General features: G+C 36.9%; 1 protein-coding gene across 1 annotated transcript; it reads left to right on the top strand.

Annotated features, from left to right (window-relative positions):
* Positions 1 to 1,700: 1,700 nt before the first annotated feature.
* Positions 1,701 to 14,943, top strand: LOC117406096 (uncharacterized). Its single transcript, XM_034009892.3, has 9 exons — positions 1,701 to 1,860; positions 2,087 to 2,275; positions 8,853 to 8,951; positions 9,500 to 9,736; positions 10,197 to 10,448; positions 11,859 to 12,077; positions 12,457 to 12,723; positions 13,422 to 13,658; positions 13,999 to 14,943. Exons 1-9 carry the CDS (start codon positions 1,755 to 1,757, stop codon positions 14,208 to 14,210), a joined length of 1,818 nt encoding a protein of 605 aa, XP_033865783.3. The 5' UTR covers positions 1,701 to 1,754; the 3' UTR covers positions 14,211 to 14,943.
* The last annotated feature ends 105 nt before the right edge of the window (positions 14,944 to 15,048 follow it).

Raw genomic sequence — 15,048 nt, forward strand, 5'->3', positions numbered from 1 at the left:
GTCAAATGTTGATATGTTTGAGAAAAGCTGTGTAAACAGATATCAATACTTTAAAAAAAAAAAAACAGCTAGTCTGTCTATATTTTTAGCCCCTGGTGTAACAGATATTTTTTAAACAATAACTGCAGGGTGCATTGTGAAGAGTGCATGATGATAGAGGCTGCTGTCACTAATGACCCAGGCATTCATTTATCCAAACTGTACCATGTTGGGTTATAGCAGGATAACAGGATTTAGAATCCTAATGGAAGTAAATGGCAGGGAGATTACACTTCATGTAGTTACTGGATTGCGAGAAGCCTGAGGACAGTGAATGGAGGAAAAAACTATTTAGGGAAACCTCTGGGGATCCTAGACCACGGCTGTGTCCCATCCTGGCATTTTAAATCCTGTTTTTATTTCATGCATGTCCAGCAGCTGGAATCCTCTTATCAATTGATCTTCAGATCCTGAAAAGCTAAACATGGCTCGGGTGCAATTAGGCCGTTCTCACTTCTATGATACAATTACTGTCTTTTTTAAATACATTTCCATTCTAACAAATAATAATAATAATAATACTACATGTAAACTGTGTTGAAAAGTTCATCCATAACTAACACACACTCAATAGTGCTGAATTAAGAAATACTAAAAGGAACTACAATTTAATGACTTCTAGTCAAAACTTTTGTAGTTGCATTTGAGTTTCATTTAGTATTACTATGTTGAAAAGTTACAAAGTTTCGGCTTACGCCATCTTCATGTAGCATAGATGAAAAAAAAAATATATATATTTTAGTATGTACTGTACATTTATAAAATATCTTTGCATTACCTCCATAGTGTCCACTTCATACACCCTAAGTATCTTTAGACCACTGACCTGTGCTGACCAGAGCTCATGGATTTTTTTTGCCATTTGAGAATTTAAACAAAACGGTCTTTGATGCTAGGGAGATGTTCAAATCAATAGGGAACTGACAGGGAGAGAAGGAATTAGCTGCAAATCTACCTCCCGACCAGGAAGGGCGCTAGGTAAAGTTAGTGGTACACCTTCACAGGGACGGGCCGCCTCGATGGTAGGACGGAACCGGAAGTCGGCCATCTTGGTGAAAGGGCGCAACTGTAGGACTGCTAAACAACTCCATGGTAATCAGCTGTGGTGTGAACGGCGACTGGAGAGAGCGGGTGCCATGCTGATCACGGGGAGGAGTTTGGCAGTACAAAGGGGACGCAGGTACGTTTTTGTATTGCAGGCGTGTAGAAACCTGGGAGCTGCAGCCACAGAGCCAGCACAAGAACCCGGAGCACCACTACCGTGCACAGCACTTTCACCCAAATAATTTTTTTCGTACACTGCGGATTATTGAACTGTTGTTTATTATTTTGAAAACCTTTTGTTTGGGACTGGAAACCCGTTATTTTAACCCTCTTACCATTGCTGTGTTTTAATAACCATTTTATTGTAACTATACCTCTTGCTTGGACCTGCACTCATTCCCACACCACTCACATCCTGACAGGAACTCAAGTACAAATATCAGTTATTGACTTCAAAACACTTACATTTCAAGGGAGCTATAGATCATTGGCCCCTTGCGTTCTATATGATCATTAACATGTGTGTCTACAGATCTATCAGACTGGCCTTGGTATTGTTCAATAGTTTTGTTTGCCAATAGTTAAACATTTAACTTGCATGTGCGCAAAAAGACCTATTCTTCTGTATAGGGGATCTCTGCTGCTATTGAAACCTCATTTTGTTACAGTGGATGTTTTTTGAAGCCGTCCAAACCATGAGATTCATATTTGTTACTGCAGCCTTTCTTTTGCAGACAGCTTTCTCCCTTCCAGCTCCATGGCAGGTGCTCACTTCAGGTATTTACATTTTATGGAATGTATTTTTTATGGTGGCATATGTTTGAAAGCTTCTCTGAGACCTGTGAATAGATATTCATTTAGTTGGCTCACTGGGAGTGGGATATGCCCCCATTTCAAGGCATGTTTATAAATCAGAGTGTATGTCACTGTTTACCTGTTACTATGTTAACAATCATTGAATGTTTCCAATAACATTGCATTTCTGCATTTCTTCTCTTTCCAGATTGTGTTAAGTTCCCTAGCCCAACCAATGGACTTGCATATTGCCGTACTGACTATTGTGTTGTTCGTTGCAATGATGGTTTTCAGTTTGAAAAGCTGCCTGCAGATGGATATTTCTGTCACCCCCATGGTGTCTGGTCTTCTGTTCCCCCTGGAAAAAGTGTCCCTTGGCCCAACTGTACTCAGAAAGGTAAATTTGGGTCTGTTTTTCAGAGTGCGTGAGTAAATAATGCTTCTGTTAAAAGTTCTCACCCCCAGATAGAAAGATGATGACTTTTTGTTTTTTTCTTTTCTACAAAATAGATATATCTTATCATAAAATAATAGCACCCCAATATAGTTTAAATTAACTGAAAATAAACAACACACACAAAGTATTCAGTTTTTTTTTTAATATGCACTGTTAACCCATCTACAGTCTCTGTGAATCACTTTCATTATTACTGAATACATCGGATTTTAGAAATGTTCATGATACAAATTGTATTTTGAATGCATTAAAGATAAGTTCAAATATGTTTCTTATATCTTCTGGAGAAAGCACCCCAGTAAAGTTTTATTACTATAGATTATGATAAATATGGAATTGGGAGAAAACACGATAGAAACTGACTGAATCAATTGACCTAATATTTAAATAATTGTCACTGAAAACAATTATACTAAGCCAAGCACAAATATACGGTTAGATGACTGTGTTTGAAAAATAATTCACAAGAAAGAGAAGATTTCTATGCAGCTATTACAGAAAGTTTTAAACTCTTTGAAATAGGATATCATAAATAAGTTATCCTGAGAGTGACAGAAAATTGATTGAACTAGTGACACTAGTTTGATGTACCAGTTCTGCTATTTTAGAGTCATTTGCTGTTTGACTCAAACACTCCTCCCAGACACAGACGTTGCAACACATTCTCTCCAAGATCCTAGTTACACACAAGAGACCAAAGGTTACTCTGAATCAATGGTACTGTACATACATTCACCCAAAAAAGTTCATTCCAACAAACCATCCCTGTACAGCATTTTTCCCTACTCTGGTAGTGCTGGACTGATTAACAAAACATCAAGCTGTTCTTTTACATTGCTTTAACTTGCTGTAATCTCTGTAATTGAGTAAAAACATACATACATATATATATATATATATATATATATATATATATATACATTAAAACTACATTTGTTGTGTATGGTGAAATAATCTACTGCAACAGAGCATTCTGATTGGCTAGACATTGTGACATGTAAAGTAAATACAGTAAATCATATATCACATAGGAGAAATTAATCACTGTTACCGGATTTGACAAAATTACAGTACATACGTCTTGTGTAAAGTTGGCATCCTGTGTATAGAACATATGGCATAGTTATAGGTGAAAAAAGAAACACTTTCTTATGCTTAGTAGTACAGTAGTTCCTCAGTACAATCATACTTTTTGTTCTTTAAAATAAGTTAATACATTGTGTGTAGGATATCTCTTTATATAACAGAAGGCATTCCACATCTCTTACACAATAAGACACCCTACACATCACATATTAACTTACAGTATATTTTAGATACAGCGTATTCTGATGTGCAATGCCAGTTAAACAAATTATGGCTCTAGTTATCATATCTCATCTAATCTGTTTTAAGATTTTGAGACACTAGGAAAAAAAAATGCTTCTACAAAAATTGAAAACTTTCTTAGGAGCATTTGTTTCATCTTAAAAGTTGGCTTCTCTCCTAAAGCTACTTGACAACTATCTACCAGTCTTTGTAATTGTTTTGAATATCCAGAGACCCTCCCTGTCTCTCATTTCCTTTGGTATCACAGACTGAGGCAATTAGATAGGAAAGCGTACAAGTTGGCGCCATACCATCCTGTGTGTTTCTCTGGCTCAGTTTTCAGAACTCTGGGTCATACTCTCAGTAAACATACTTTGACCCTTTCTCATTACACTCTTTTCTGTTACTGGCTGTTGCTTAGGTTGTGTAGCTGCTAATGATGTCTACAGCATTTGCAGTTTCTGTGTTTTGTAAATAAACATTTTAGCTCACCCATCAAGTATACATCTGGTTAGTAAACTTCTGGGACAATTCTAAGTGGGGTTGTCAAATACTGTTTTTCAGTGGACATGAGTCATTTGGGGTCTGCCTGTGTATGTCTGCTTTCTGTATGTGACACCTATAAACGTCAAGTAATTCACCGTATCACAACATCACCGCGAGTCCATGACCGTGCAGACATCACCGCGCCGGCCATCACAGCGACTGCCCATAACAGCGCTACGACATCACCGCGACGGACATTACAGCGCCAACCATTACAATGACTGCCCATAACAGAGCTACGATATCACCGCGATGGACATTACATTGACTGCCCATAACAGCGCTACGACATCACCGCGACGGACATTACAGCGCCAACCATTACAATGACTGCCCATAACAGAGCTACGACATCACCACGACGGACATTACAGCGACTGCCCATAACAGCGCTACAACATCACCGCGACTGCCCATTACAGCTACTGCCCATAACAGCGCTACGATATCACCGCGACGGACATTACAGTGACTGCCCATAACAGCGCTACGACATCACTGCGACGGACATTACAGTGACTGCCCATAACAGCGCTACGACATCACTGCAATGGACATTACAGCGACTGCCCATAACAGCGCTACGACATCACAGCAACTGACTTTACAGCGACTGCCCATAACAGCGCTACGACATCACTGTGGTGGACATTACAGCGACTGCCCATAACAGCGCTACGACATCACTGCGACGGACATTACAGTGACTGCCCATAACAGCACTACTATTTTGGCACCAAAACTGCCTTTGGTGTGGTTCTTTTGTCTGCCACCGCCACAATATGTAGAAAAGTTAATTTGCCCGTTTGGCAGGGCAGCTATAAATGTAATCCTGTAAGCTGCTAGAGAATACATTTATACAGTATGTGTGTGATTATACAGTGGTCGTCCAAAGTTTACAAACCCTAATTTAAGTGTAACACCCGAAAATGAATGTTGAATAAATTTATATAGTACATTCCTATAAACACCCCTATTTATTTATGGTAAATATAGATGGTACATTCCTAAGATCCCCCTATTCTTCTGTTTTCTAATATACAAAAAAAGTTCCAAAACAAAACAAAAGAAACTGTCAGTTCATTGAATTTGTGTTTCCTTCCACATTATTTTATACTGTGATTTACTGAATGTCTACTCACACTAAATGTTCCTAATGCATTTCCATCTTGTGAAATGGCACTAATAGGCTCCTATCTATTTGCCTCAAGGCATTATTCATTTTAAAAGTATATTTTTATTACAGACAGTCCCGTTACAAGAAAATTATTTAAATCAATGTACTTCATTTTTTTACAAATAAGTACATCAGAATACGGATAAACTGGAAGACAGATAATTTCCTATATTATAATACCATGATTTTTACAAAAGGAAACAGATTGTTCGTACAATATTAAATGGCATATACTTGTATTTAGTGCTATTTATCACACACTCTCAATGCTGAATCTTTTGTCCATACAGTATGTCACTCTTGTCGGTTTTAGCCTAACATAGACACGTTCTTATCTGTAGAGCTAGGAAGATAGATCTGCTGCTTTCACAGTAGCGTAGGTGCTAACTGTTACAAGACCCAGTTGTTTAAATGAAAGGGTTAACTACATGGCACAAAGTTGTTGCAGCAGATGTTGATATTGGTATTGCTTGTTTGTTGTGTTTTGTGCAGTTGTTTTTAGTTATTCCAAAAATATTTCAAAATAAAATTACATTTTTGCAGCAGAACAGTACAGGTGAAAAAAGAAGCCCAGAATGATTAATAACAGATCTATTTTGTTCATAAAAAGCATAGAACTAGTAAGGATTAACAACCATTCACTGAGCATTTTTGCTTTGTCTATTTTTGTTCCCAGTTTCTGTTTTACTCTGCCTTAGGCATAGAGAATGAACTATTATTGCAGAGCTTGCTGCAATGACATCAATGGGCCTATGATTAGTCTTCATCTCACACAGTCATCTAAAGCACTGGTGTAGCATAACATGTCAACTGGTATTAAATCATCTCACCTACCAAGGCCTGTTTTTACAGTTATTGTATCTTACTTTTATTTTCTTGGATGATGTCATCCAAGTTGACAGACACCCAGGGGTGAAAGGTTAACAACGCCTCTGTATTGCCTTGCTTTGGTGTCTAAAACATTTACATTTTTCACTTTTTATATATTATTTTGTAGATAACAAACACTTTAATTAAATAGCAAGAGTTGTCCTGGCTGAACCCTTGTGACGTCTAACTTAAAAAAAAAAAAAAAAAACATTCAGCAAGATTTGAAAAAGGGCAGTGACAGGCCTTTTCAAAATGACTGCTGCAGCAATTTCTGCTTTGCCTTTTATAATCAGCGCTCACATCTTTTTTTGTGTTTTATCAGTTCTTTTCGGTTTAAAGCTGGTTGGCTTTAACTTTAGTAAGATTTCTGAACATGTTTTGTTCTGAGCTGTAAATCATGAAACAAAGGAAAACATTAACATGCAATTTAAAAATGGAAGAGGAAAACGGAATAGATAGACAGCTAGATTAGAACTCTGGGGACAGTATAACAACGGAGAAAGGAATATTGCAGGATATGTACAATATAACTGGTTGTAACCTTAGGAGGGTTGAGCAGGATGGACAATAATAATATAAATCTTCTACCTGACAGATGTATTAGGTGCTGTTAGTGCAAACGTTGGTAGGCTGAATTAGTCATTTGCCACTGGCAAATGGAGCGGAAGTCTAAAGTCGCAATATTATTAGTATAAACAGAAGATACAGCAGTGGAGTAAAAAAAAATGTGGGTTGCCATGGCAAAGTAAAGCATTTGGAAATGGCTTTGATATTCCACTCCATGATCATAAAAAAAACACTTGAAAATATGGAGTTGCTACACAGCCTTTATATCAGGCTTTTGTTTATGCAAATGTGTACTAAGTATGAGGAAGTAACAATAATATTTTTGTTTCCGTTTTATAGTGTGTATAATTTCACACTGTATTATGTTTTCATACATTAACATATAATTTAAGTAAATTGTGAATATGTATGAATTACTGATACTATGTGTTATCCAATAGATGCATATGATTTTTGCATCTTGCTCACCAGGGCCAGAAACATTAAGATTAAGCAAAATAAGACCCCCAGTGTCTGCTAGTTTTTAAACAGTTGCAGTTCAAGTTACTTATCAAATGCTATAGCTAACTTGAAATATGCAACTGTTCAAGAGCTGAAAACAAGTAAAAAGGTCTAATTAAGCAAATTATCAGTTCAATTAAGGGTTTAGTTAAGTTGGAATGAAAACCAGCAGCCACAGGGGGTCCCCAGGACTGAGTTTGAGAAGCCCTGCTGTAGTAGATTAATTTGTGAAAAGGATGGCTAAAGCAATTAGTGGGTATAAAGGAAATGCTCCTTTATCTGTTCTGTGTATGGAGCTAAAAGTTTCCATTGTTTTGCAGATAGGCTGATAATAGCAGTATTTTAAATGGTAACTGAAAAACACAGCCACCGGTTATTTGTTTTCCTGAGCATTCAAGTGAAGTGAATACTGTAACCAGTTGTACTTAGGGTTTGTAATGTGTTCGTCCCCACCCCCCACACATTACAAATGGGCTATGACTCTCTCTCCATTGTCATGAGAATGTGACATTGAACGTACATATCATGTGACATTGAACGCACATATCATGCACATTCCTCATGCTAGAAGAAATGCGCAACCAAAAGGCTACAACTTAAAAGGGTGGGTAAATCACCTTCTCACGTTAAAAAGCAGTGCACATTGACCAAAAACCTGTAAGCTGTACCTTATGTTCAGGAGACTATGTTGTTTGTATGTAGTACAGTCGGCGCGGCTTTATCGGGACGCCTTGGGAGAAGTAAAAATATCTCAAAGTAGCTGTCACACTGTTTTTGTTTCTAAATGAAAGGAAAAATAATGAAATCACATTATGATTAAATGTTACATACATAATGTAAAATACGAGTCATTTTTTTATTTTTTATTCCTAAACAAAATGAATCGCTGTTTTTTTTTTATTTCTACATGAAATGAAAAGGAATGGAATCTTATCACAAGTCGAGGCACCTACAATGTTGACAAGCCAACTTTCTTTGTAACAGCAGCCTGAGAAACCACAGGAGACTCCTCCTTCTTCAAGAGTTCAACGTGATTTACTCACTGCACTGTGCTATGCAAACCGTCTCCCAGAGTTGTATCCCATTTAAGCATAAATCCCGATTATCAGTATCCCAATCAGGCAGCGCCAACTGTACTGATATTATTGTGTTCATATCTTGGCAAGCGTAAAGAGACCAGAACTGTTTTGGGGTCAAAATAATCACATTTGTGTGACTGTCAATTGTCTGTGGGTTTCATATACAGGTGATTTTGTTTTAAATTGACACTGTGGTGCCCAGTATGTTAACTTGCACTGTGAATGTGTTCAGTTCAAACATTCTGAAGTACAGTTCAGTGCAGTATATTGATACACCATAAAAAAATAAAAAAAACATAAATATTTAGCTCCAATGTACTTATCAGACACCTACATACACTTTTTTGTTAATACCAGAAACAGATTTGGAAAAAGGTTAAGGTGAAATATTCTGAATGAAGGGAAAATAATTTATTTTCAATAATTTGTTTTCAAGATTTATTTATTTGTAACCTCTTTGTGCCTTCAGATGATGGCAAACAAATGTCTGACGTATACACTGCTCACGCTGTTGGACCTGGGACTGGTAAAGTAAAACTCAAACAGTCAAGGAAACCCAAACTGCCAGGTTATTTGATTATGATTCTTTTTTTTCCAATAATCAACATTATGTAACATTTTATGGAAATACGTGACCTTTTTAAAAGTCTCTTCTTGATTTATTTTAATTCCTCAGTTGTACAGTATGTAATGTGATACTATAGCCTAGGAAAAGCTGCTCTCATTATGATAATGGAGCAGAAAGTTAGATACATCATGTATTACTGCACTATATCAGATAATTGGTCTTACACTACAAATGTAGATCCTCTATCTTTTTCAGAATGCTTGTCCTATTCCGCTGTTATGTGGAAGCAAGACTGGTATTTGAAAATAGTAATATTCTGCAGATTGAGTACGATTGCCAGCAATCAACGAGATGAGTTTTCAGAGATGATCTGCTTCCTATTTTTATAACTTTTTTTGATACTGTCTGTAGATCTTGATTTTAATATGTCACCACTTTAAATGAAATCCCTTTTAAAAAGCAACTGTTTGTAAATTGTAATTTGAATTCAATGCTTGCAATACAATTTGTGACATGCCATTTTAACTGTACTCAGTTGAACTCCACAGATACTGTACCTCCTTCTATTAAAAACTGCCCTCAGGATATCAGCAAAATAAGTGACACAGATCCTGTCCAGGCCACCTGGGATGAGCCAGATATCAGTGACAACAGTGGCGTGTTTATTTCCATTGCTTCTATATCTAGCGGCTCTCTTTTCCGCTATGGGACTCATAATGTCCAGTATACAGCAAATGATGAGGCAGGAAATGAAGCATCCTGTCAATTTAAAGTTATCATTCAAAGTAAGTACTAGTGCAGAAGTTGAATAATACAATACTGTTCTTCACATTTTTAATACCATCATTAAGGTTAGAAAGTATAATGAAATCTTAGTGCTGTCACAATATACACAATCCGTTCAATATCACATTTTAAACATCCCTGTGAGGGAGGCTAATATGAATTTCCAGTTCTGCCAAACTGTCCTTTATCCATAATGTTGTGCTTGGATTTCATCTGCTGGATCCACATGATAATGAGATCCATTTTTCAAAAGTATGTCATAAGAAAATAACTATTTCATTAATACAAAGTAATTGATAAAAAAAACTGCATTGAAAGATGCAACATTTCAGCTTCTGTTGTCTTCAAGAAGCTTAGATGGAATTAAGTTTATAGTAGGTATGCAAACTCCTAAATGCTCTTGTGTTGGTATCAGAATTTTTTAAAGAGGAATGTTGTTTTGTTCTCAATTATTTGCAGAACCAGATCCTTTGTGTACAGTTGCACCACCATCAGATGGGGCCTTGGCATGTGGTACATTGCATTACCCAGATACTGGAAACAAAGAGAAGACTTGGCAATTTTGTATACCACTTTGCATAAAGGGCACTGATTTCCATAGAAGACCAGGGCTGATATCGTTCTGCAGGTCCTCACAATCCACAAGCAGTTGGTTTCATCTTGATCAGTCCTGGCAAACAGTAAATTCTCAAATGCCACAAAGCTGCATTGGTGAGTAAGGCTGCCATGTTTTACATTTTGCTGTGAATGTGTAAACTATCTGCTGTCAACTAAACTGCAATGTTTAAACGATGGCTGGGGCCTTTAATAAAAAGTAAATATTGTTAGATCAATTAAAAAATAAAATTACAAAGAAGTACGCTCTTCCAGTAAGATGAAAAATAAGTTATTTGCACACTCATGACTAATAAAACTCATGACTAAAAAGAATAATTCTACAAAACTACTGGTAATTTACTTCAACAAACTTACAATAAAAATGACTGCACACACAACCCAGAGATAAATGAAACAGACTTATCAAATGTTATTGTAAGTATCAATCAACCAGGAGGCTGTGTTGTCTAGTGGTTAAAGAAAAGGGCTTGTAACCAAGAGGTCCCAGGTTCAAATCCCACCTCAGCCACTGACTCATTGTGTGACTCTGAGTAAGTCACTTAACCTCCTTGTGCTCTGTCTTTCGGGTGAGACGTAGTAGTAAGTGACTCTGCAGCTGATGCATAGTTCACACACCCTAGTCTCTGTAAGTCGCCTTGGATAAAGGATTCTGCTAAATAAACAAATAATAATAATTTGTTGTTAATAATTATTTCTGCATGTTCCAGATATGGTCTATATAGACAACTCTGGGTCTGGCAGGGCAAAGCAGTTTCCAGAATTTCTGCTTTCCACTTTGGGCTTGTTACCCCCAGCTGGCGATGCATACTCCCAGAATTAATATGCAGACTATAGTGACGGAGTAATCGTGTAGTTTAGTTTTTTAACACAGTTTGCATTGTTTAGTGCCAAATCTTATTATTACAATCTCTTATTCAGTAAAGTTGCCCTCTCTATGCTTTTGAACACTTTGAGCCATTGTCTCATCTCGGAAATACACCGGCATCAGTTGGGTATAGTCTGAGTTGTGATTAATTTCCTGTTTAGATTCATTTAAATATATTAATTTCCGTAGCCTTGTGATATTAGTAATTTCCCTGCATCTCTTTTGAATTTCACAGATTTGCAAATATATGCAAGATATTCACAGTGCAAGCAGAGTTGCATAAAAGTTGCATAAATTCGCAAAAATCTTTCAGTATTTGGCCGATAGTTACTTGGGTTAATGATTTCAAAGATCCACGGTTGTTCGCATTGGAACAAAAATCTGTTTTTAACTTTGATAAAGCTCTGTTGGTTCCCTCAAAGTACAAGTAACATAGCTATAACATAGGGGACAGTGAGAACATGTACATGGATAAACAGTGTTACAGTCACCAGTATTATCATTCCAAAGCCATTTATAGTCACTAAAGTAATGATTAAATGTATAACACATCCTGTAATTGTGTGTGATTAAGCTGTGTTTATATGTAGTTGGTTGAACACATTTTAATAACAGATCCTCTAATTCTCTCTTGTTAGTCAGACGGCGTGCAGGATCCAGACGAGGGGACGACCTTCAGTTCTACGAAGGGGACTGCAATGAGATGCCTGTGCACAGCCAAATCTTGTTCCGCATGGGGCAGATGTTGGCAAAAGATCCATTTGTTCTTTCCCAGTGTGCACTAAAGCCAGAGACGTGTGAGAAGTATTGGGTATCAGATTCCACTGTCCACTGTGGGCCAGGAGACAACCAAAAAGGTACTTCAGATAGCTTAGCTTAAATATTGCTGCATTTGTAACGATTCTGCTAGTCCATGTATGATTTTACAAGTGTCACCCTAATGAGCAGGTTAGATATTGAGCCAGTATTCCTGTAATTGACATGTGCCAGCTGAGTCCGATTACAGTTATTGTGTACTGCCAACATAAACTGAATAAAAGGATAAATTTAGACTAGTGAAAACAGGTGGTGTTATGATCAACACAGGTGGATTCTGAGTAAAACTGGTTCAGTTTTCATCTGATCCATGCCTACAGTACAGCAAGTATATTGCTTAGCAATGTCAACCCTTCTATTTGTGTTTTCTCATTCAATCTAGTTGTGAAGATGAAATCTTATTCTATATTTTTGTTTTAGACACAGAGCCTCCAGTAGTCATATCCTGCCCTCAGAACATAGAACTTGAAACCCAGAGAGGAAACCCATACTGGAACAACCTACCTGAGGTGTCCTGGAAAGAGCCTGTCTTTGAAGACAATTCCAGGGAACCACTTAAGATCACAAAGGAGGGATCTTCTGTGAACAGTGGAGATAAACTGGCATATGGTCAGTACTCGGTGGTGTACACTGCCACAGATTCTTCAGGAAACACAGCAAAATGCTCCTTCCAAATCACAGTAAAACGTGAGTCATTATAATGTGATATTGTACCACATTTTACATTTTGTGCTACTCCTACACTTTTGGACTCTACCTACGTTGTCAGAGCATCACTTGTTATTATATGCAATTTTTTTTTTTAATGTTTGCACGTGCATTACTGTACCTGTATCAACAAAGTTGTAATTTTGTTAAGGAACTGTCATTATCCCCTTTAAAGAATCAGGAAGATTAATTCTGTCACAGAACAGTACCATATGGCTTCCTGGATTAAGAAGAAGCTGGTTTTATTAGACAGGGAAGCCAATGAAAAGTCCTTGAAGATCCCTTGACATCCTGATTGTGCAGCAAGAGCAAGGGAAAGGTCTTTCCTCCCTGACTTAGTATTGGGTCACAGCACAGACCAAGAATAGAGTGAAGAAACGTACTTGAAAATGGTTTGGAGCTTGGCTTTGGGCACACCTTGCTATGAATGTATAAAATAATACTTATGGACTGTAAGTGTCCTATTATTAATGTCAACCAGGTTCTCTCCCTAGCTAGCCTTTCGAAGCATGCGTTTTATACAGTACTGTACATATATTTAACACGGCATATTGACACATGGCTTTTTTCCCAAAAATATCAATAGATTTGGTTCAGACTTTATACGGTCTTCTTTGGCGTGACAACCTTGGCATTACGACAGCAACACTAACACAATTTCACTTAATTTTTTTTAGCAATGGCTTGTACAATGGAACTGCCAGAGTATGGAGCAATTGTGTGTGGCTACCCGACAGTAGAAGGAATGGATCTTCTAACTATTGACTGTATTGTATTGTGCAGAAGTAAACATCAGTTTAACAGGAACCCTTACCCAATCTATGCATGTTCAGAGGAGGGGTTGTGGTGGACGTTAACTAGTACCTTTGATCCAATTGGTCCGCACTTACCAAGCTTGAACTACACTTGCAGAGGTAAGATAAAAAATATAGAACAATAATCATGATATATTTTTTTTTATTTCAATCAAAAAGGGGAATTCACTGCATTACACTGATAAAACCTTAGTGTTCAGTATTAATGAAGCCTTATTTGGCCTTGTTATTTAGGTAAATATTGAAATTTTGTGTAAACATTTATTGGATTTCATGTTATCTGAAAACAATGCATATAAAATGAGTGGGCCTGGAGGATGTCTTTTAATATCTGTCTTTTAGGAGTTAAATGCAGTCATAATTCAATGTTATTCATAGTGTTTTGTTTCTTTAACATCAAAATAGTAATACGTTAAACACCCTCTTTGAATAATTTCAGAGTCAGATGTACATACAAAACCGAAACCTGCTGATGAGAATTTTTACTTTGACGGGGATTGTCATGACAGAGAAGTCCAAGAAGTTCTCATGGGCCATCTAGAGTATTTTCAAAGAAGGACCTCTGCATATCAATACTGTCAACTCAACCGAGACAGTTGTAGAAAATGGAAAGGCTACCGCAATGTGACAGTGTTTTGTGGAGGCCATTAAAACTGCTGTAAATCACTGCACTGTACGTTAGTTCACAGAATATCAAAAATCCTTTGTTTCCTACAAAAAAAGTGTGTGCTTACTGCTCAAGAATATATATATAATGAATCTTTCCAGTCTGCAGCAAAACTGAATTTTAATAGAGAAACATTACTTTAAGTTTTTTTTTTGTTTTTTGGGGGGGATGTAACTGAGCATGGCCTTCCCTGACTGATTAAAGCACAGATCTAGAAAATAAGACAATGTATTGTGTCATTTCTCAATTCAAATGTTAATAATGTAGATGTCTTATAAAGGTCTATTACTTTGAGTGTAACAATACTATTTTTTGGCACACTCAATAAAGAGTTGGAACGTGATGCGTTGTTGCTTGTTAGGGCTCTTACAGTTATGCAATGTATTATTACGATAGAGGCACAGTAAACGTTGTACTGTATGTTAGAACACAAGCCTGAGATCTTGTTGATTAAAGTTGAAGTTTTGTCAATGCATGATAAAGCATTTTATAAACTAATGAAATATATTATATGGTTATGTTTTTAGAGGTACATGATGCAATCTCTTTGGATGCTTTTCTTGATCATTTTATTTTTCTATTTAATTGGCCATCTATTTTCTTTGCTCAGACACTTTTTGGTTTGCTCATTCTTGCTGGTTTTCTGATTCTTTTATCATTGCATAACCATCAACAGCAGAGGCATGGTAAATCTCTGTTTCTATACATTAACTGGCTTCTGTAATCATTATCCAACTGCAACCATTTTCTAACTCTTGAATGACAGGGTTCCTAAAATGTTTCAGACACACATATGCATATCATGCATATTGGTATGGTACA

Source organism: Acipenser ruthenus, chromosome 10 (assembly GCF_902713425.1).
Source record: "Acipenser ruthenus chromosome 10, fAciRut3.2 maternal haplotype, whole genome shotgun sequence".
NCBI lineage: Eukaryota > Metazoa > Chordata > Actinopteri > Acipenseriformes > Acipenseridae > Acipenser > Acipenser ruthenus.